General features: G+C 44.0%; 1 protein-coding gene across 1 annotated transcript; it reads left to right on the top strand.

Annotated features, from left to right (window-relative positions):
* Positions 1–921: 921 nt before the first annotated feature.
* mr1-like (major histocompatibility complex, class I-related -like) lies at positions 922–23,227 on the top strand. Its single transcript, NM_001130199.1, is given in 6 exon segments — positions 922–994; positions 9,891–10,148; positions 11,858–12,133; positions 13,460–13,729; positions 17,138–17,245; positions 21,805–23,227. Coding segments are annotated over 6 exon segments (1,014 nt in total). The 5' UTR covers positions 922–939; the 3' UTR covers positions 21,852–23,227.
* The last annotated feature ends 1,488 nt before the right edge of the window (positions 23,228–24,715 follow it).

Below are 24,715 nucleotides of genomic sequence, written 5' to 3'. Positions count from 1 at the left end.
CATGGGAGTAGGAGAAACAATAGGTTAGCTGAAAGCAGTTCTAATGTGTAGCGCTGGCTGAAAGCCCAGATTCAGGCACAATGCACTGAGATGGCGCCTACACACCAATAAGAATAAAGGTTTAAATGGCAGATGGAATTATTTGTTATGTAAACAGTGTAATTTAGAAATAAAAAGTACCCCATAAAAATCAAAATCCTTTTAAATATGCATAAAACAGGGTTCCACAATCAGTGCAGAACATAGGGGCAGATTTATCAAATCACGAGTTCGAATCCTGAATGGGAAAAATTCGGATTGGAAATGAAAATTTCTGAAGATCGCAAATATCACGAAAATGCTTACGAAAAAAATCGTATTAGTCACGATAATATCGTATTGGTGATCCGAAAGTCACAAAATTTTCATACTGTACAATTGTAAACAGCGGTAAAACCTTTTTGATTTTTTCGTGCACCGTACGAAAAGTCATGCGGCGTACGACAAAATCGTGCGGATGCCCGAAAAATTCACCAAAAATACGCTCGGAGCGTTCGTGCCTTTGTAAATGTGCCCCATAGTGTAACAATACAAATCAGCTACTGAGGATTGTACAATAAAACATACAACATAAATATTGTCACATTAATACATGACAGTAGTATACACATTGCCACAAAATAATATTCATTATAAATAAATTCATTACTTCAATCTGATTAATTCATTCATTTAATTCTATCCCCATCTCAGATTTCAACAGCCTTTAGCACAGCCTGTGGCATTTCTAGCAAGCGCATAGATCTCCTGCAAAATGCCCTTTCTGCCTAGTAACAGTGACTGTTGTATTTATCATTGGACAGAATTGATTCCATGTCTAATCAGGGCTTAAGCTCTTGAAACAGAGCAGGTTATTGTGATTATTACTCCGAGTGACAGTATAGGAAGCACAGTGACAGAATGGCTTGTTATATCTCTCTAGTGTTCCTTCTGGGCTTCCCTGCCGTGTATTCTGGTGAGTCTGATTGTATTGTTATAGGGCATTTCTGTACTCCTGATACCTTGGGTTATTCCCCACCCAACTGACTAGGACAGGCTCCTACCTTCCTTTCCTTTATTAGAAGAGAATATAAGGACCCGCTCCCCAGCAGACCGTGTTTTTTTCCCTAATGACTAGACTTTTTGGCTCACCTGGGTGACATATTCACCCTGCCAGGGCAAGTTTCTTTGGGTCCCCCCTCAGCTCTGCTTCTAAGCCGGGGACCCAGTGGGAGTCCCATTAGGTGGCTGGGACAGATGATGCCTATTAAGGCTAAAATATCTATGGGAATGGCTGCCAGGGCTCTAAGGTTTCATTCTGCTGCTGTTCTTTTCTGCTATTTCTCTCCCATATTGCTCATTTACCTGTGCAGATTCTGTATTCAAACTACAGTGTAGGTCATTTATAAAGTTTATGCAGTGCATATTTTTTTGAAATAGGGTTGTTTTGCACCTATTTTACCCTTAACGGTTACATTTTGCACTGCTGTTTCCATTTTTGCTATGAAATGCACATTACGCCAAAAAGCTCATAAATGGCTCACAAATAAGATTAAGGTTTGCACGATGGCCACTGTGCATGTTGGTTGTGCGCAGAGTTGGAAGTTATAGTTCTACCATGCTTATAGGGTTATAAGGCTGGCGTTTACATTCTAAAGTGTGCCATACACGCACTGATAATATTGTACAAAACCTCGTTTTGTACGATATTCGGTGCGTGTATGGCGGCTCAACAAGGCCACCGATATCGCAAAAGGCTGTGGATTCTTCGATCGGCCAGGCAACAATAGGACCAATGGTCGCACGAAAGATCAAAATTGTTACGTGTATGGTCACCTTAAGGCTAATGATAAACAGAGCGAGTTAGTTGCCCGTGAGTTCTGACGTCACACAAAGTTTCCTCCTGCAGCGGAAAGCTAAAGTGATGTGTTGGCCTTTCCACCAGCGACTCCTATTGTTGCCCTCTGTGTGCCATTAGCCTAAGGGCCATGGTGGACAGGGAGATTAGTCGTTCGTGGCAGCAGAGATTAACCGAGGGCAACAATAGGAGTCGCTGGAGTCGCTCCCCAAAATGCCCTCCCTCTGGCAATAATGTGAATCATCGCGAGAAACTCTTATAAGTGATCAGCACAAGTGGATAATTGACTCCACAGCAGAGTCTTCAGGTCTGATAGATCAGTAAGAGCCTAATAAGATAATGTCCATGACACAGAGGACAGAACATATTTGGGAGAGGTTGAAAAGGCTGTAGGCCCTATAAGTAACATAGTAACATAGTAAGTTGGGTTGAAAAAAGACATACGTCCATCACGTTCAACCATAATGCCTATATATAACCTGCCTAACTGCTAGTTGATCCCGAGGAAGGCAAAAAACCCCATCTGAAGCCTCTCTAATTTGCTGCAGAGGGGAAAAAATTCCTTCCTGACTCCAAGATGGCAATCGGCCCAGTCCCTGGATCAACTTGTACTAAGAGCTATCCCCCCTACCCCTGTATTCCCTCACTTGTACTGAGAGCTATCCCCCTACCCCTGTATTCCCTCACTTGTACTGAGAGCTATCTCCCATACCCCTGTATTCCCTCACTTGTACTGAGAGCTATCCCCCCTACCCCTGTATTCCCTCACTTGTACTGAGAGCTATCTCCCATACTCCTGTATTCCCTCACTTGTACTGAGAGCTATCTCCCCTACCCCTGTATTCCCTCACTTGTACTGAGAGCTATCCCCCCTACCCCTGTATTCCCTCACTTGTACTGAGAGTTATCCCCCATAACCCTGTATTCCCTCACTTGTACTGAGAGCTATCTCCCCTACCCCTGTATTCCCTCACTTGTACTGAGAGCTATCCCCCCTACCCCTGTATTCCCTCACTTGTACTGAGAGCTATCTCCCATACCCCTGTATTCCCTCACTTGTACTGAGAGCTATCTCCCATACCCCTGTATTCCCTCACTTGTACTGAGAGCTATCTCCCATACCCCTGTATTCCCTCACTTGTACTGAGAGCTATCTCCCATACCCCTGTATTCCCTCACTTGTACTGAGAGCTATCCCCCATACCCCTGTATTCCCTCACTTGTACTGAGAGCTATCTCCCATACCCCTGTATTCCCTCACTTGTACTGAGAGCTATCCCCCATACCCCTGTATTCCCTCACTTGTACTGAGAGCTATCTCCCCTACCCCTGTATTCCCTCACTTGTACCGAGAGCTATCCCCCCTACCCCTGTATTCCCTCATTTGTACTGAGAGCTATCTCCCATACCCCTGTATTCCCTCACTTGTACTGAGAGCTATCCCCCATACCCCTGTATTCCCTCACTTGTACTGAGAGCTATCTCCCCTACCCCTGTATTCCCTCACTTGTACTGAGAGCTATCTCCCCTACCCCTGTATTCCCTCACTTGTACTGAGAGCTATCTCCCATAACCCAGTATTCCCTCACTTGTACTGAGAGCTATCTCCCCTACCCCTGTATTCCCTCACTTGTACTGAGAGCTATCCCCCCTACCCCTGTATTCCCTCACTTGTACTGAGAGCTATCCCCCCTACCCCTGTATTCCCTCACTTGTACTGAGAGCTATCCCCCCTACCCCTGTATTCCCTCACTTGTACTGAGAGCTATCCCCCCTACCCCTGTATTCCCTCACTTGTACTGAGAGCTATCTCCCATACCCCTGTATTCCCTCACTTGTACTGAGAGCTATCCCCCCTACCCCTGTATTCCCTCACTTGTACTGAGAGCTATCTCCCCTACCCCTGTATTCCCTCACTTGTACTGAGAGCTATCCCCCTACCCCTGTATTCCCTCACTTGTACTGAGAGCTATCTCCCCTACCCCTGTATTCCCTCACTTGTACTGAGCGCTATCTCCCATAACCCTGTATTCCCTCACTTGCTAAGAATCCATCCAGCCCCTTCTTAAAGCTATATAATGTATCAGCCAGTACGACTGATTCGGGGAGGGAATTCCAGAACCTCACAGCTCTCACAGTAACAAATCCTTTCCCAATATTTAAATGGAACCTCCCTTCTTCTAAACGGAGTGGGTGCCCTCGTGCCCGTTGGAAGGACCTACTGGTAAATAAAACATTAGAAAGGTTATTATATGATCCCCTTATATATTTATACATAGTTATCATGTCACCCCTTAAAGGAGACATATCCTATAAAAATGATGAATGTACCAGGGAATTATACTCCTCTAGATATAGAAGGATTGTGCTTAAAAAGTTGTGTTTCTGATTTATTGAGAAATTCCCCCCAAACCCCACTAGCCCCGCCCATCTGTTCCACTTCCTGCTGGCTGAATTCTCTGGATGAGCTGGGGAGCCGGCGGCCCTCCGTACCCTGCACTGTAGGATAGGAACCAATCAGCAGCTGGGCTGACCTGATAGGGAACTGCAGCCTGTCTGTGCTTTTGTGACTGCAGGGCTGTGATTGGCTCTCCCCCTCCTACTGTGCTTCTGGCAGAGACCGTTAGGACACGCCCACTCTCCATTTCACACTGGACAGAGAAGTGAGAGGATCTATAGGGAGCTCCAATAAAGGGGCCATTGTTACAGATAGGATTAATTTTTAGCCCAAAGGGAAACCAGCACCGGATATTATTCATAATTGCCTACAAAATTAGCCATTTTTCCCATTTATCCAATATGTCTCCTTTAAGCGCCTCTTCTCCAGTGTAAACAGACCCAACTTGGCCAGCCTTTCCCCATAACTGAGACTTTCCATACCCTTTACCAGCTTAGTTGCCCTTCTCTGGACCCTCTCTAACTCAATAATGTCCCGTTTGAGCACTGGAGACCAAAACTGAACAGCATATTCTAGATGGAGCCTTACCAGCGCTCTGTAAAGGGGAAGAATAACCCCCTCCTCCCGTGAATCTATACCCTTTTTAATACAGCTCAAAACCTTGTTTGCCCTTGCAGACCTTGCCTTGTTGTCATCATCCTGGTGTCACAGGACAAAAAAAGAAAGAATTTCTTCACTTTTTCATGTTTAAGAATCCAAAAAGTACTGAACCATTCTAGACTTCAGGAGGGTGAAATTTCAAGATTGGGCCATTTAAGTGGATAAGGAACTTGATCTTCCATAGACCTCACAGATGCCTACTATCAAGTACCTATAACCTGGTGGATTAAGGTTCTTGATCCCTGCAGTTTAGGTCCCTGCTTCACGTCACCTCACTCTTATCTGGTCTTGTTAAGTCTAAGGATATTTTCCAAGGTTCTTAGGGGTTTTCTCAGGAGCCATGGTATGTAGAATTTCCTATGTGGATGCCCTCCATGTGTGGTCCCAAAGGGAAAAAGGTTCTTTTAATAATTCAGGTTAAGGTGGTGGAAGTATCCAATCAACATGGCCAAAGGGGGTCTGATGAAGAGAGCTTGGCAGAAGCCCTACCACTGATACTCTCCTTTGTCATTTGTCAGTTGTCCCGGACTGGCCGCTCAGAATATGAGTTCTAATATTGACCAGAAGGATAGTGAGTGTCCATACTCTATTAACTCCCTCAGCTCGTTCAGTAGGTTGAAATATCAACAGATCTGTTCCATTAACTTGTAGTCTGGGAAATTGGGAGGTCAGATTATTGTTCGTTTAGGAGAACAATAAGAAGGAATACAGAATTAAGTTTGTTAAAAAATGTCAAAACTGTCTTAATCAAATGTGCGTATTCTACAGGCTGGGCCTTAGTGCTGGAAAAGTTTAAAATTCAGCTATTCTAGTCCAGAAGGGTATAAAGCTCTCCATTGATAAACTTATTCAAAGACTGAAGGACATGTATCTCATTACCCCCAAGTGGATACTTACAGTCCCTTAAGTACTGTCAAAGTTTCTGTTCATACCTCCTGTGATGGGGCGAGACCTCCGTCCTGGCATGTGTAAAATCTCTTAAAGGAGAAGGAAAGGCTAATAAAGAGTTAATCTCAAGCTGCAGGCATACCTTCAGTTCTCTCAATAGTGCCCTTAAGTCTCCCCATATTTCTCCCGTTCAGATGATCAGAAGCCAAACAGGAAGAAAAAATGCTGAATTGTGTAGAAAAAGTTCCCATTATGCCTTGCTCCCCTATGAGTCAGCTTCCTGCTGATTGGCTCAGACCCACATTCCTGGGGGGGTGGGAGGGAGCTCTTAGCATTCTTGAGGGAGGGGGGAGCAGGAGAGGGGAGAGAGTTGCGTGTCTCTGGCAGAGGAAAACAGACACAACAAATCTTTTGACAGGGAACTCAGTGCAGCGTTTCTGTGAGTTGTTAATGCTATGTGAATCACTCTCGTAACGAAACACCAGAGGAAAACTTGTAGTAAGCTCGTGCCCCACCCTACCCCTTTATATAGTCCAACTGTCCTTGTTTTTGTCAGTTTTAGGCAGTTAGGCAGTTGCCCTCATGGCCTTTTAAGGTCATCCATCTGTTCTTCTGCTTTTCCTGTTGGTGTCGACACAACGCTGGGGGTGAGCAGGTGCGATCTTAGTCTTGTATCGTTTCATTTCCTTGTACCTTGCTGCATAGCTCGTGTCCTTAACCACAAGTGGAAGCTGCAACTCAAGCAAAAATAGATCAAAGGCAGGGGCATGAAGGGGATTTTGGTGTTTGCACACACAACATTGAACTTTATCATTTGTGACATTTATGTTATATTGCATAGATATGGGATGTCTTTAACAGAGTGCTTATGGCTGTATTTACATAGACCTTTCTGATAAAGCTTACTGAGTAGTGATGGGCGAAATGTTTCGCCAGGCATGGATTTGCGGCGAATTTACGCGTTTCGCCATTGGCGGATTGTTTCGCGAAACGGATGAAAAAATTCGCCGAGGAAAAATTCGCCGCACGTCCAAAAATTGTCGTCGGCGTCAAAAAAGAATTGTCGCAAGATAATAGCCGCGTGCGACGAAACACTAGCCGCGCGACAAAATAATAGCCGCGGGCAACGAAACAATAGCCGCGCGACAAAATAATAGCCGCGGGCGATGAAACAATAGCCGCGCGACAAAATAATAGCCGCGGGCGACGAAACAATAGCCGCGCGACAAAATAATAGCCGCGGGCGACGAAACAATAGCCGCGCGACAAAATAATAGCCGCGGGCGACGAAACAATAGCCTCGCGACAAAATAATAGCCGCGGGCGACGAAACAATAGCCGCGCGACAAAATAATAGCCGCGGGCGACGAAACAATAGCCTCGCGACAAAATAATAGCCGCGGGCGACGAAACAATAGCCGCGCGACAAAATAATAGCCGCGGGCGACGAAACAATAGCCGCACGACAAAATAATAGCCGCGGGCGACGAAACAATAGCCGCGCGACAAAATAATAGCCGCGGGCGACAAATTTTTTTTGTCGCACGACATTTTCGCCGTTTCGCGAATTTTTCGCCGTTTCGCGGATCTTTTTAAAGATTTGCGAATTTTTCGGCGAAGCGAAACGGAACAGATTCGCTCATCACTAGTACTGAGTTTTTACTTTCTCCTTTAAAGGGGACCTGTCTGCCAGACATAAAAAGCTGTATAATAAAAGTGCTTTTCAAATGAAACATGAAAAGGTGTTTAAAAATCCCAGCTGTCAGTCATATATTGCCTTCCCCGCCTCTTTGCCTTGGGCACATAGACGTTTCCATTCTGCCTTTCCTAGATGTCATCGGGGGACCTAGTTACAATCTTGAGCACTGTCAAGGTCTCTAATCGTACCTTTGCAATATGTGTTGATGTATAAGGCAATATTTGCCAATATACTTTATAGTATATTGTGTGGAAAGGGCTTCAGCCCTAATAAGCACAAATGTCTCTAGGGTTTAAATTACTTGAGCGCATTTAAGTCCAAAAGCTGGAGATATCTGCCCCACAGGGGACCTCTTTACAATCTTAAAGTGCAAAAATCTCCAAGGATGAGCTTACTTGAAGGCCAGATCTTTTTGTTCCCCCATGTGGCCCCTGTAAGAAAGAATGGGATGTGTTCCTTCCTACCCCCCCTGCAGTGGAACGCAGGAGAACCCACCACAGGGAAGAGCAGGTAGAAACGCTTGTGTGTACGAGCCCTAAGGCTAATGTCTCTCATCTGCCCCATGCCCCTCATGAGTTGTTAGCTAATTGGCCCATATATAGAGGCAAACTGACAACATGAATGACAAAATAAGCCATATATACTCTTGGCCTGTAGTTGTGGTCTTGTACCAATTAACCTGCATAGACCCCTAATATAATCTGATTATTGTATTTGGAGGGGGGGTTAGAAAATCAGATCGGCCTGTTTCAGCCCTATGTAACTCTTGTTTGTTAAACCAAACTCAAACTACATCATGCCATCTGCCTAACGCTGTCTGTATTAAGGGAAATACATAGAAGATGAACACTTGTATGTGAGTCCTATTTGACACACTGTTGTGCAACTGTTTTGTGGTCTTCCTCCTCTGTTTTCATGGGAAAACATGTTTGTTATAAAAACCCATCAGTTAATAGAGCTTCTCCAGCAGAATCCTGCATTGTGATCTGTTTTTCCCATGGGGCTAGCCATATTCTTCATTTCCCAGGGTGCCCCAGCCATGTGACCTGTGCTCTGATAAATATCAGTCACACTTTACTGCTGCGCTGCAAGTTGGAGCAATATCCCCCCCCCCAGCAGCCGATCAGCAGAACAATGAGAAGGCAACAAGATGGCGGCTCCCTGACATCTGTATTGTTAAAAAGCCAAGTTCCGTTCATAACTCCTCCAGTTACACTGAGTAAGAGAAACAATATCTTATTTGTTCTAATGTGTAGCGCTGGCTGAAAGCTCAGACTCAGGCACAATGCACTGAGATGGCGCTTACACACCAATTAGAATAAAAGTTTAGAGGGAATTATTTGCTATGTAACAGTACAATATAGCAATAAAATGTATACCATAAACATCATGACAGTTTCCCTGTAACCTTAGGAAGTTAGGGTAATGTTAGGGGGCTGCCTGTGGCTGGTAGAACTGGAAAAGGGATGTGGGAAGGCCTTTACTGTGACAGGCCAATATCTCTCATACAGACGTGCAATGAACCAAGACAGACTTTTATTAAAGCAGCTTCTCACAGGGGGCAATGTACAACACTGGGGCACTGGGAACCCGACATTCTCCAAATAATCAGTTACACAAAGAGGATCCTCTCTCATCCCCTCTCTCTTTCACAGCATTCCCTCTCTCTCCAAAAGCCTCCAGTGAAGCTGCCATGTGGAAAGGCACTAGCAGAGCGTCATTAAGCGTTTAGGGGTCTCTGACTCCTAATTTTATTTCCCCTCTTTTCTGTTGAGCCCAGCATACAGGGCACAAGCTTCTCCCAGCAGTCTCACAGCCCATAGGTTCCTCACTAACCTGAACACTCAAGTCCCTAACTGGCGCACAATCACCCCTGGGTACTTACCCCCTGAAACACTTTCCTCATCTCTTCAGACTCCTTGTCACCACAGACTGCCCAGCTAACTAACAACTACCTACCACCTCTGAGGTGGTCCCAATACTGAACTCCTACTCACCCTACCACCTGCTGGTTAAACTAGTAAATTACCCACATATTTACATTTAAAATAAAGCTTTATTTAACCTCCTTACAGTCAGACTGGCCCTCTTGGTGCCCACCAGGGAACCTGACACTTGGGATCAACTCAAAAAATATAACTGTACGTGTAAAATGTTATAGTTGTTATATAGGTGAATAATGGGAGAAAGGTTTGCTGGCAGTTATTCTTGGCTGGGCCTACTAGGGTGTGGGCCCTCCTGGAAATGCTCTAGTACCCTGGGAGCCCATTGGACCCTGCTATGCTACCAGTTGGCGAGAAAGAAAACTTGTTTCCCAGTTGTTCTTATCACTGATCCAGTTAACGTTTTTCTGTTTTTGTTTTTTTTAGGCAGTCACACACTACAATTTTATGTAGCCGTATCATCCACTGCTTACCCAGGCCTGCTGCAATATTCAATCATTGCGTATGTGGATGACGTGCGGTACGGAAGGTACAACAGTGACACGCGCCGCTGTGAGTCTTTGATTCAGTCTCCGATGGTATTTTCTGAACACTTGGATGGTCAGACCAACATGGCACAACAAACTGAAATAACCCAAAAAGTGCTCATGAACTTAATTATTGATCTTTTAAACAAGACTCATGGTAAGAATAATATTCAAATATAATACCTGAACACAAATTAAAATGTGTGTTTATATCATACCAGCCAGAGTCTGTCATGCTATTGTGCACTGCATAGAGATCTCTACCTGAATTTTTTGAAGACATTTCACTACTCATCCGAGCAGCTTCTTCAGTTCAACTGACTGGTATGGGAAGGTCTCAGCATATGTACTCTTCCACTAATCCAATCACAATGGTGCACTGTAACTCTTCAGAGAGGTGACACCTGAAACTCACAGAGGTGTGAATGCTGTGGGGTTACTGTGATAGGATTACCAAAGTATCATGCAACTCATAGAGACAGGTGTTACTTGTGAAAGTTGCATGAATGGATGTGAGAAAAGTTCTGAAGCCTCCAAGGTACAGGTGCTAGAACAGCATTGTATGTAGCAGACAGTGTTGAAGGCCTCTGTTTAGGGATGGTTTCTCCACTTCAACATGAATAGCCTGTTTTACACCTCTTTCAAACCAGTGGTCTTCTTTGTCCAAAATTTGGATGTTGCTAATATCCAAGGAGTGTCCCTTGTCTTTTAGCCATAGAAATACAGCAGAGTTCTGCCCTGTAGAGTTTGCCCTCCTATTCTGAGCCATTCGCTTGCAGATTAGTTGCTTTGTCTCCCCAATGTATAGGTCTGTGCACTCCTCGTTACACTGGACTGTGTGGACAACGTTGCTTTATTTTTCCTTTGGTGTTGGATCCTTTGGGTGTACAAGTGTCTCAAACACTTGTCAAAGGCCCAGTCTGGGTAGCCTCAAGCTTTTAGTGCTCCTCTGAGATGTTTGTGTTCCTTGTCACACTATCCGCCCTGTGGTGTAGAATTCTAATGACACCCAGTTTGTGTTCCAGCGGAGGGTGGGAATTGGACAACAGATATTGATCCGTTTAATTGAACAGTCCAAAAAAGCAAGTTTGTTCTTATGGACATTTTTCCCTTGTGTTATTGTCCACTGAGTTAATGTATTCTGAAAAAGCTGCCACTTCATTGGATCTGATTTTAACCCAAGGGTCATCTACAAAACTGAACCAGTGACTTGGTTGAATTATGGCCTTCCTTTCCACTTCCTCCATATACAAGTTGGCTACAATGGGAGAAACTGGTGAACCCATTGCAGAGCCATGTTTCTGCCTGTAAAATTGGTCCTTGTATTTGAAGTAAGTGGTGTTAAGGCACAATTGCCTCTGTGGGTAGGTATACGTGTGAATAGTGTAGTGATATCATATAATATCATTGTTTCTTCTGCCTCTAGTTTAACTCCATGAATCTTGGTGACAAACTATTTGGCATTTTGGATATGATGCACTGTTTTACCTACCAATGGGGCTAAGATGTTGGCCAAGTATTTTGCTGCTGTAAGTCACTGAATTGATGCTGCTGCCAATAGGCTCCATCTTTGGGGCTCCATCTTTGTGTAACATCTTCAATGATTACTTAGCAAGTCCATTTGTTTTAGATTTATTTATACTAGATATACCATGACCTGGATGAATGAAAATCTTCATAGTCAAAACAATATTGTTTCTCCCAATTGGAGTACAGTCTCTATTAGCCCACAATTTTTATATGATTGGTGCCCATTGCAATAGTGAGTCTGGCTGACAATAGTAACATGGTGTCATTTGTGTGCCTGACTATACTTATTAGGCTTTGACCAGAATTTCTATGTAACTCTGAACCTTTGTATTGCAGATATTAATTACGTGATTCAAACCAAGGCTGCCTGTGTGCTGCATGAAGATGGTACAGTTGATGTATACGAAGAGGTGGCTTTAGATGGCAAAGAGCTCGTAGTGTTTGATAAAGAGAGAGTGGAGTTTGTACCTGCGACCCAAAAGGCCGTGCTACTGGCACAGTGGTTGAATAAACAGGCATTTGCAATGGAAGATAAAATATTCATGGAAAATGAGTGCACTCAGCATTTGACATTGTATCTACCATATATAAAGAGTTACTTGGATGAGAAAGGTGAGCTCACAAACCAACATTTCTACTATGCAAATGCACTTTAAAGGGGATGTTCACCTGAAAAATGAATTTGTACAAGGTAACAGGATTCTAACTGCTCTACATTTGATGAAATATAAGGATTAGAATCCACTCCTTAATTTGTATTTACTTAAACCTTGGAACAGTACAGAATCATCCACAAGCAAAAATATGTTCTTTTAGGGGTCAGTTTGGTTAAGGCCACACTAAAGTAAATAAATATTCATATTCAGTTCTTTCAATTCCCCAACTACATCTGGGAACCCCCCAAATTCAGTTCATGACTAATATTCACACACACATATGTTATCACTGAACATTTTGAAGTGGGTTCTAGCTGCCTGAGAGATGTATGAGCGAAGGATCCAGGCACAAGTGTTACATGAAACCCATTGAGGCAGGTATTAGATATTTGTGTTACCTACCTTCCAGGGCTGTATCTATATATAGGCACCCGTGGGGGGTGCCACTCGGCCCCCCCTCAGGAACTGACTTTGGCTCTTGGCTTACTGAGCATGCTCAGTTCTGCTTGGATTATTAAACAAGTCCTCCAGTCTATCAGCCAATGAAGAGATGACACTACTGATTTGCATTGAAACTCTACTCTCGCTGTGTACTCTGCTTGAAAAACATATTTTTTTCTCCCAACCTTCTCTCCTGAGCTCAGTTTAATGACTGCAGTGCTCAATCAAAGCAGGACTTTTTATCAAAGTAAGTTCTGCCTGTGTAAGCCTGCATTCTTTATGTGTACATGTGCTGTTTGCAGATGTAAATGTCACATACTGTATGATGTGTCAGAAGGAAAATGGCCACTGGGTGAAAGCTGCTATTTGTTTTAGGAAAATGTGATGGTGGTGATGAAGTGGTGTTTTGACCACGAAACGCGTTAAGCCATGAGGTGAGGATGCTCTGCTCTGTTTTTAACTGATGGAAATAAATATGTGATTTTATATATGAGTTATCCAGTGCTCCGCTTCTTCATTGATTTGCTTTGGATATTCTGGCCTTATCGGGGGCGGCACGAAGCGTGGCAGCACGGAAAAATACTTACAGTTGGCTATCCTGGTGAGTGCTCCCCCCCCTTTTCCATATCTGCATGCTGGCAAACAGAGGGAATATATGCAGTACAGGTGGGGTAGATGTGCTCAGTATATATTGCCCTTAAAAAAAAAAAATAGAAAAAAGTGGCACTGGACCTAAATACAGCACTGCTATGTTCCCTAACAAGCTCAGATGAGTGGTGACGTATTTTCAAGAATATTCACTCTATGTACTTAATGTTTATATTCTTCTTTTTCCTAACAGTGCCCCGTGTTAAATTGTCAAGCTCAGAGTCAGAGAGCGGCACAGAGCTGCACTGCCGGGTGTATGGGTTCTACCCCCGAGATGTGGAAGTGAAGTGGATAAAGAATGGGAGAGATGAGATTCACTCAGAGGAGGCAGCACAGATCCTGCCAAACCCTGATGGCACCTATCAGATCAGAGTCAGTGTGGGGGTAACACCAGAGGAGGGCGCCACTTACTCCTGCCATATAGATCACAGCAGTTTGGAGAACCCTCTGATTGTTCCCTTTGGTGAGTGTTTTAAACTGTTACAATTCACCATCTGATAAATGTGCTTATAAGAATCCCATAGGAATAAATAGAAATTGGGTGAATTTTTCTGTGGTGAGCTTTAGTCTCACATTTTGAGAAAGCTATCCCTTAGGGTAAGAACTTCCAAGGGATAGAAAGTATGGAATGGAAAAAATAAAATAAAGGATTAACCCACAAGGAGGGAGAAATGCAATAGAAAATTACCTCTATGGGAGATGTTAAGATAGGTTGCCAAACTAGCTAACTTGTACCCAGGTCTAAAAGAGTGAGACCTCTAGTGGCTAAATCTAACACATATTGCTATATCCTTTATCTTTTAAAGAAAACAAACATGTATAACTACAAACATTGTTCATAATAACAGTGCTTAACTTACAATGTTATGTTGTGGCCAGTCATACATAATCCTTGAGGTGGGCTGGCACATATTTACAGCTCTTGACACATACGGTATTTCTTTAGACGAATGAAGCACTTCGGAGACATGCAAATCATTGTCTGTTGTGGGCTGTCCATTTTCTTGGTATGACAACTCTTTCTCCCTTGAATATGATGCCCTGACGTATTGACAGTTCATCTTTGATGTGAAAAAAGGGAGAAATTTCAACAGGGGTATATTGTTTATAGTTTGGCCAACCCTATAAAATGGTAGTCTTTAGAATTTGCATTGTGGAATCGTGTTCTGTGCATGTTTGTATCTCTTTAAGTCTATCTTTACTGATGGTCACAATAGCCTTGTCACCTCCATGTGAGTTAAGAAGGTAGGACCTGCTCAGATCCACTTTTAAGCCACTTGATGTCATAAGATGCCCTATATATGGCCTATATATGGCACGTCACGTCAGTCATTTTCCAGGTTGAGTTTAATACCTTTTTGTCTATATCTTTCTAGAAGCTTGATCATTTTCAGATCATGATCCCGGGTGGCAGATTCTAGGCTGTCACCTTTACCAACAAGTGCCTCTAGAACTTAATGTTAGCCTTCGCTGAAATACTTCTGGAGCTGGACTGATTCCCATTGGCTTTCTGAGCCATCTCTATCTCCCAAATGGGGTGGAAAAAGTGGTCAAGTAACTTGATTTCTCAACTAGTTCCACATGCCAGAATCCATTTTTAACATCACATACTGAAAATATCCGGGCTTCTGATAATTCTGGCAGAATATATTCTATTGTAGGCATTGGGTAATGATTCCTTTTTAGGGCTTTGTTAAGTGGTTTAGGATCTATACGTATCCTTAGTTTGCCTGATGGTTTCTTTACTATTACCAAGTTACTTATCCAGTCAGTGCCCTTCTGTACTGATTCTATAATGTGCCTGTGGTGTAAATCCTGAAGTTCTTCTTTAGTGGTTGCATCAAAGCTACAGGCACTCTCCTTGTGGTTAGCCTCAATGGTGCTATGGCAGTATTGACCTCCAGTTTATATTTGCCTTCCAAGCACCCATCCCCTTTAAACAGGTCAGCATAGTTTGCTTGTATTATCTGTAAATCTAAATCACAGTCTGGAGAACTTGCAGAGCCCCGTAGAGCCATTATGTTGTGAAACTGTACTTTTATTAAAGTCCATAGCCTGAACAGCTTTTACTCCCAGCAGTGGAATATTGATTTGAGTCATTAACCATTGGTGGTTTTATCACATTTACACTTTCTGCTTCCAGGCCCGGATTTGTGGAAAGGCCACAAAGGCCCGGGCCTAGGGCGGCACAAGGTTAGGGGCGGCATGCCACCCTGCTGCAACAGTTTTTTTAAAATTTGGCTCCCATACGGAGCAGTCGGGACCTCTCCCCACTGCTCCGTATGGGAGCTTAAATGTGCGTTTGCACATGCGCATTGATCGCGCATGCGCACTGGAGGGAGAGGGCGCCGCGCGATTGCGCATGCGCACTCGTGGGGGGGGCGGGGGCGGCCTCGGGGCACTGACAAGGTAAATCCAGCCCTGTCTGCTGCTGACTGTAGTTGCAGCCACATTATGTCTCTGTGCTGTCAGTCTGTGCCCTGCGTGACTGTATTTGCAGCTCTGTGCTGTGACTTGCTGCTCTGCCTGCACTGGGCTGAGAAATGATTTCTTTTGCCACAGAGCCTGCATGTCTGGCCATAAGCAGGGCATTTCTCTTTGTCTCTTTCATGCCTTTTAACACAGTATTTACACAGAATTGATACTCCCTGGATTTTATATCTTATTTTGCCTTTGCCGGTTACTGCATGTACCATATTAAGATGGGCCCTCAATCATTTTCAGACAATCTTTTGTCAGCTCAGAGACTCTGCAGATCTGGAGACATTTTTCCAGGCCCAAATTCTCTTCCCTAAGCAGGCTCTCTCTCAGGTGTGTGTCCCGGATTCCACATACTAGTCTGTCTCTTATAAGGGAATCTCGTATATCCCCAAATTCACAAGTGGATGCTAGTATTTTTAGTTCTGTGATATATGTGTCAATATTTTCCCCAGGCTCCTGATTCCTTGAAAAGAATGTATATTTTTCCACAGTTTCATTCTTTTTTGGATCACAGTATTTATCAAATATCTGGATTATGTCTCTTAAAGTGGGATTATCATCTCTGCCACTTGTTATGCCTAAAGTCTGGGAGATTTCTCTGCCCTTTTCCCCAATCAAAAAATGAAAGAGCTTTATTTTGCGGTTCTCATCACTGGGTGCTACTGTGAGGTCCACATACAGGCGGAACTCCTCTCTATCAAGATGATACAATCTCAGGATCAGCACAAACATTATTAGATGATTCTAACAGAAGCCATTACTGCTGAACACACTCTCTGCAGCTACCCACAAGTCTCTGTTAGCTAACTTGTACCCAGGTCTAAAATAGTGAGACCTCTAGTGGCTAAATCTAACATCATATTGCTACAGGAGGAATTAAAATATAGAGAAATTCCAAAAGGTTACAGAGAGATGGGTCTATGGATGGGCAATAGATACAGTATAGCATCGGGGGGGGGGCAAAGGGATCGTAGGCAGGGTATAACCTTATGAGAAGGATGGGGGTTTTTATGTTGAAAACTTTACAAAATATAATTAACAGAGCTAAGGACAACATGCCGACTAACAGTACAAATATCAGAGACAATCACATTTCCCCCGCCCAGTCCACTGGCCAGAAATCCTGAGGAAGGACTGTAAATCTTAGCAAATCCCATCCCAGCCCAGGTGTTTGCTGCGGAGGCGCTGAAGCTGCTGAAGGGAAAACAGAAGGAAGGCTGGTGTCAATATGCATATAAATATGGTAATACATAGGGTTATATACACATGTAACGTGTGTTTTTGGGATATGCCGGTACTGCCAAATCATATGTGTGTGTGTGTAATTCAGTGATTATGGGTGTGAGTGTGTCTGTCAGTAATGATCTGCCTCTCTCTATTCATTCTGTAGAAACAGAGATCAAGAATTCACATATTACTTACATCCTTATTGCTGTCGGTGTGATTGTTCTCTTCCTTGCTTTTGGCCTGGGATTTTTTATACAAAGAAAAATGAAAGGTATTATTTTATATATATTTTTTTTTTTTTTTTGACATTGTTATATTGTACATGATAAGAATATTGGAAGTCACTGAGGGGTTCTGTGCCCATATAAAGGCACAAGGCTGCAGGCTGAGTTATACAGGGAACTCTGAGTATCACTCATGTATTATAAGGGATAATGTACCCCCTACTGTAAATGATAAGGATATTAGCAGTCACTGAGGGGTTCTGTGCCCATATAAAGGCACAAGGCTGCAGGCTGAGTTATACAGGGAACTCTGAGTATCACTCATGTATTATAAGGGATAATGTACCCCCTACTGTAAATGATAAGGATATTAGCAGACACTGAGGGGTTCTGTGCCCATATAAAGGCACAAGGCTGCAGGCTGAGTTATACAGGGAACTCTGAGTATCACTCATGTATTATAAGGGGTAATGTACCCCCTACTGTAAATGATAAGGATATTAGCAGTCACTGAGGGGTTCTGTGCCCATATAAAGGCACAAGGCTGCAGGCTGAGTTATACAGGGAACTCTGAGTATCACTCATGTATTATAAGGGATAATGTACCCCCTACTGTAAATGATAAGGATATTAGCAGACACTGAGGGGTTCTGTGTCCATATAAAGGCACAAGGCTGCAGGCTGAGTTATACAGGGAACTCTGAGTATCACTCACAGGGCTGCCATCAGAAATCACGGGGCCCATCACAAGAAAATTTTCTGGGCCCCCCTCCACCCACGTCCTGCCCCTCAATGGCCCCTCCCATTAGTAAAAAGGACACACAGACATTGGTAGCCAGGGCCCCCTAAAACAGTGGTAGCCCGGGGCCCCCTAAAACATTAGTAGCCAGCATCTCCCCAGCATCCTCCAGTTAACCCCCCTCCCTTGTCCTCCTGTTCCTCCCCCTCAGCATCCTCCAGCTCCCACCTGCCCAAGCATCCTCAGGCTCCCCCCTGCTCCCACCAGCATCCTCCAGCTCCCCCCAGTGGCTTCCTGCGGTTCCCCCCTCTTGATATGTGCCCAAGCTCCCCCCAACATCTGCACAGCTCCCCCAGCATCCTCCAGCCACCCCACCAGCGACTTCCTTCAGCTCCCTCCCCACCAGCGACTGCCTCCAGCCCCCCCCAGCAACTTCCTTGAGCTCCCCCCCAACAGCGGCTTCCTCTAGCCCCCCCCAACAGCTACTTCCTCCAGCTCCCCCCCAACAGCTACTTCCTCCAGCCCCCCCAGCAACTTCCTCGAGCCCCCCCAAACAGCTACTTCCTCCAGCCCCCCCCACAACATCAGCTTCCTCCAGCCCCCCCAGCAACTTCCTCGACCCCCCCAACAGCTACTTCCTCCAGCTCCCCCCCAACAGCGGCTTCCTCCAGCCCCCCCAGCAACTTCCTCCAGCCCCCCTAGCAACTTCCTCCAGCCCCCCCCACAACATCAGCTTCCTCCAGCCCCCCCAGCAACTTCCTCCAGCCCCCCCCACAACATCAGCTTCCTCCAGCAACTTCCTCGACCCCCCCAACAGGTACTTCCTCTAGCTCCCCCCCACACCCAGTGACTCTCTCCAGCCCCCTCCCAGCGGCTTCCTCCAGCTCCCCCACAGCGACTTCGTCCAGTCCCCCGCCCCACACCCAGCGACTCCCTCCAGCTCCCATGCGGCTTCCTCCAGCTCACCTTCCTCTTCTGCGTCCTCGCGATCTGTGCCCGGCCCTCCGCTGATCTGCACCTTTCATATGGTTGCGCCCCGTGCGTATGGACGCACGGGGCGCAACCAATCAAATTTCCCACTGGCCACCAATGACAGCCAGGGCCCGGAGTTCTTTAAAGGGGGCCCGAGCTAAAAAAAAACCTGTCACGGCCGGGCCCCCTTTAAAGCGAGGATATCGTCCGGGCCCGGCACAACAGTACCCCCTGTGCCCCCCTGATGGCGGCCCTGATCACTCATGTATTATAAGGGATAATGTACCCCCTACTGTAAATGATAAGGATATTAGCAGTCACTGAGGGGTTCTGTGCCCATATAAAGGCACAAGGCTGCAGGCTGAGTTATACAGGGAACTCTGAGTATCACTCATGTATTATAAGGGATAATGTACCCCCTACTGTAAATGATAAGGATATTAGCAGTCACTGAGGGGTTCTGTGCCCATATAAAGGCACAAGGCTGCAGGCTGAGTTATACAGGGAACTCTGAGTATCACTCATGTATTATAAGGGATAATGTACCCCCTACTGTAAATGATAAGGATATTAGCAGTCACTGAGGGGTTCTGTGCCCATATAAAGGCACAAGGCTGCAGGCTGAGTTATACAGGGAACTCTGAGTATCACTCATGTATTATAAGGGATAATGTACCCCCTACTGTAAATGATAAGGATATTAGCAGTCACTGAGGGGTTCTGTGCCCATATAAAGGCACAAGGCTGCAGGCTGAGTTATACAGGGAACTCTGAGTATCACTCATATATAACAGGTATATGGGGGTTACCCCAAAACTTGTCTGCTTCTATGATTATGCTATAGTCCAGACCCTGGTAAGGACCTAATTTCCAGCAACGCCCGGTAGGCACTTATTGAATTAGAATAAATGTATCCTCAGGTAGGCCTCTCACTTAAAGGGGACCTGTCACCCTAAGAAAAAACTCCAAATTCTTTTCTATCATGCTAGTCAAGCAAAATAACCCTTATTTACACTATACAGATAGTATAAATCTTGTTGCCTTCAGTCTTGGAACTATTCAATCACAGCAAGCAGGCAACTGCCATTTTGTGGACACTGTTAGTAAGGCAAAATTTGCATCACACCAAAATCTTGTTAAAGGACCAGATGCCGATACCCATGCACTGGCTACATAATTAGGTGATGGGGAGGGAGTTGAAAAGTGTGAAGTGCAGTGACATCTAGGAAGTGCTGAATGGAAAGCTAAAGGTATTGTCTGTCCCGCCTCTATGCCTAAAGGCGGGGCAGGCAATATATGATTGACAGTTGGGATTTTTAAATGTCTTTATAAAGGGTATGAATGTGTTATTTAAAAAAAGGAATTTGGGTTTCATGTTTAACTTGAAAAGGGCTTTTATTATTCAGCTTTTTATGTCTGGGTGACAGGACCACTTTAATATGGAGGAAGGGTTTCCACACCGATAAGTGCACAGAGCATTCACTCTCTCAATAACTTTTGGGCAACAATCCATCTTAAAAACCGTGGGACAATTGCTTTTGGAGGTGTGTGCTCAATTGATTGTAACCCCTATTTGGCTGTAAAACAGTCAAACCATGGCTAGTATAGGTATTAGAGCATGGGGTACATGCGACTCAATACTTTAGGGTGGGCCTTCCCTATATGGAAGGGAACTACAACTAACTACAACTCACTGTAGCTGTGTGCCGTGCAATTTAGCAAATAATGGTTGCCAGAAGGTTCTTGCAGTTGAATAAATAATAACTGAGACAAATAGAAATGCAGGGTTAGGTTAGATACTCACAATGCAGATACGGATGTAATAATAGTAGTTCTCTCTGAGAGAGGATGCACACCGGTTTATCCCACCTCTTTGGGAGTCTGGGCAGGGTAAATGCACCTGGGCAGCTTGGCACCCCTTTGGAAGCAGTCAGGATAGATACCTCAGTCCTCAGGTTGATAACCCCTAGCGTGAGAGTCCTACAGCCGACTGTGGATCAGGGTTTAGGTACTGCCTGTCTCCTATGTCTTAACCGTGGCCCTATGCTGAGGCAACATTGCCTGTATGGAAGGGTACTTCCAGCTACTTTCCTTGGTGGAGCAGAAACTGCTCTTGCTTCCTTCCTTCTCTATCTCAGTTTCCTAGAAAGTGCTTCACAATAGTAATTATCTAACTAGTCCTCATTCACGGGGTCCCTGTCCCCGACTTCACTAGAGTAGGTGATGACTCGAGGGTAAAGTATGGCTTTACTGGGGCCCTGTTGATCCCAGGCTCAGTGGACCTTCACCTGAGACACAGAGGCAGCCGAAGAAGAAGACCCACCCCCCTGCTAAACACTATATTGGAGTGCAAAGGGTCAAAGAGTCAACCTGCTAACCAATAAGACACATATGTAAAACTATAAACTGGATACATGGGTCTTTGCCCAGTAACAGCATAAACTAAGGAAGTTGTAGGGTTTAAATCCATAGGGGCATATTAACCCTATGGGCCCCTGCATGACTATGCAGCATATATCACAAGTGGCAGCAGGTCTTTACTCATATAGTACTCACAAGACCTCGTATAAATAAATATATGTACTATTAATTTGACAGGGACCTTTTCCACCAGGGAGTCCAGGTTATTAGCTCCCTATAATTCCCAAATATCGCCCATTAGCAAGCTTCATCCTTTGTGGAACCAGCAAACCTTGACCATCATACCTGCTGGGGCCCCTACTGGAACCAAGACTCTGAAAGGAATCTCTGTACCCCCTTAATGGCGGACCTACACTTTCTTTATTTGAGGCGTGCCAGAATGATATTGCCAATAAGTAGTAGAAAGGTCCATGTATAGCAGGATATGAAAATGCAATACTGCGATTCTCCAAATAAATACTTTTATTTTTATAGGATTGAAAGGCAGCCGGCAGAGTGTGAGCTCAGAGGAACAAGACTAAGATTCAAGTGCACAGCAACAGATTTTTTTTGTAACACTCTCTAATGGGAATCGTGTGAACTTTATTCATCTGCCACTGAAATGTTATAAATGGGCCAATATCAAGCACAAAATGGAGCCTGTTATATACAGAAACCTTGTAGATGGAAGCAAAGAGAACATACCTCCCAACTGTGCCAATTTTTGCGGGACAGTCCCTTTTTTAACAGCTCCGCCCACAGTCCCTCATTTCTCTTTGATCTCCTGCACTGAACTCTAAAAAAAATACAAAATTTCATGCAAATACAGTGGGAGAACATACCAAAAGTGTTATAATAAGTGTTTTTTGTTTTTAAATTAAATGTAAAGCAATGCAGCTCTTCTAGCTAGATTTTGTAAAACTATTTCTTTATACATGATATGGTAACATTTCTATGAGCCAGGTAAATGCATTTTGTGGATATAGAGGTTCATTATCCCTGTCATAAATCATAACGGAAGTACAATTTTCATGTTGCCAAAATAAATATTGCGCCAATCCATTTATCATAGTCACGTTTCATTTTGTGGCTATAACACATTTTTTTGTGCACAGAATTTATTTTGTAATTATGAAAAAATATCTAAATGGCCATAGAATTTATTTTACTTTACAAAATGTTTTGCATTCCAAAATGCCTTTTCCTGGGACATAATTAATTTTGTTAATTCTGAAATGTGTTTAACCACAAAAGTAACATTGTCAGCATAATATAATGCCTGGATTTTGAATTTACAAAATGCAAGCAGTACAACCCACCAGAGACTTTGGGTTTGGGTTCCTTGCCCTAATCCTACAGCTAGAAGGAAAGTATTAACCATATAATCAAAATCAGGACAGGCACTCAAAGAAATTCCAACCGTGATGGTTCAATGAAGTAAAAACATACATGTATTAAGTATCAGATGTCCATAAAAAGCCTGGAATTGGAATTTTTGGAGTGTCTGTCCAGATTTTAATAATATGTATAAAGTTACCCCTGTGAGGTTTGACATAATATCTTATATTATCATACTGATATAATCATTTATTCATATATCCATATACTTTGATATACCTTGAAGCTTATTATACGCCATTTTAGAAAGGTATCTCTATTTTGTGACTGCAAACAGCAAGGCTCGAACATCCCACAAAAGTTTGTTTTTCCCAAAAAGTACCCTTGCACGGCTGGCACCTTACGAAATATATGGTTTGAAATATATCTTATTCTTATCTGTATACTGACGGATCCATTACTTTTTGTATACTAAGGAGGGCTCGTTCTATTTTTATAATAAATTCATTTGTATCTGCATGTACACAAAAGGTATAAAAGTTATTAGTATGTAAGAATAAATTGAACAAGTTTGAACTGCCTCCGTGGTTGCGTCCTTCCTGTTCCCGTATACATCTTGTCCTGGCATGAGAGCTCCCAAAGGCGTGACTTTTTCGTATGTCCCGAGATTTTTTCGTCACCGTTACGACTTTATGGGATTGGTTTTTCCGCCGTTTACAATTGCTCAATACGAAAAAAACGCGGCGGCAATGAAAAAGTCTCGCAAAATACGATAAAGTTGTGACGGCAACGGAAAAATTGCGCAAAATCCGAAAAACCCGCGACGGCGACGAAATTTTTGTTTCCAATCCAATTTTTTCCCATTCAGGATTCGGATTCGCGGATTAGTAAATGTGCCCCTTAGTCTGCGGTCAGGAACCCTAACAACCCCATCATTTATTTTGCTTTTAATTGTATGTATGTATATCTTTATTTATAAAGCACTACTTATGTACGCAGCGCTGTACAGTAGAATAGATTAATACAAACAGGGGGTTATTAAGGTAATAATAGATAAATACACAGTAAAACAATAAATACAATTAAATAAATACAAATAAATAAAAGATACAGTTGCAATAAGTCAAAGAGTCAAAGACACAAGAGGATGGAGGTCCCTGCCCCGTAGAGCTTACAATCTATATGGGAGGGTAAGAGTCAAAGACACAAGAGGATGGAGGTCCCTGCCCCGTAGAGCTTACAATCTATATGGGAGGGTAAGAGTCAAAGGCACAAGAGGATGGAGGTCCCTGCCCCGTAGAGCTTACAATCTATATGGGAGGGTAAGAATCAAAGGCACAAGAGGATGGAGGTCCCTGCCCCATAGAGCTTACAATCTATATGGGAGGGTAAGAGTCAAAGACACAAGAGGATGGAGGTCCCTGCCCCGTAGAGCTTACAATCTATATGGGAGGGTAAGAGTCAAAGGCACAAGAGGATGGGGGTCCCTGCCCCGTAGAGCTTACAATCTATATGGGAGGGTAAGAGTCAAAGGCACAAGAGGATGGAGGTCCCTGCCCCGTAGAGCTTACAATCTATATGGGAGGGTAAGAATCAAAGGCACAAGAGGATGGAGGTCCCTGCCCCATAGAGCTTACAATCTATATGGGAGGGTAAGAGTCAAAGACACAAGAGGATGGAGGTCCCTGCCCCGTAGAGCTTACAATCTATATGGGAGGGTAAGAGTCAAAGGCACAAGAGGATGGAGGTCCCTGCCCCGTAGAGCTTACAATCTATATGGGAGGGTAAGAGTCAAAGGCAAAAGAGGATGGGGGTCCCTGCCCCATAGAGCTTACAATCTATATGGGAGGGTAAGAGTCAAAGGCACAAGAGGAAGGAGGTCCCTGCCCCGTAGAGCTTACAATCTATATCTATATTGTATTTATATATAAATACACATGTAGAGGGCCAGGCCCTCCAGTCATCCCCTCAGGAATACCTGCTAAGATATCATTATAATGTGGCTGAATGATCTAACTGGCCATGGAGTGGGAATCGCATGAAGGGAGGTCTGGGAATGTAGGAGACT

The sequence above is a fragment of the Xenopus tropicalis genome, chromosome 8 (genome assembly GCF_000004195.4).
Source record: "Xenopus tropicalis strain Nigerian chromosome 8, UCB_Xtro_10.0, whole genome shotgun sequence".
NCBI classification, from domain to species: domain Eukaryota; kingdom Metazoa; phylum Chordata; class Amphibia; order Anura; family Pipidae; genus Xenopus; species Xenopus tropicalis.
Note: the sequence above shows the minus strand (reverse complement) of the source record. Positions and strands in the feature narration are given on the sequence as shown.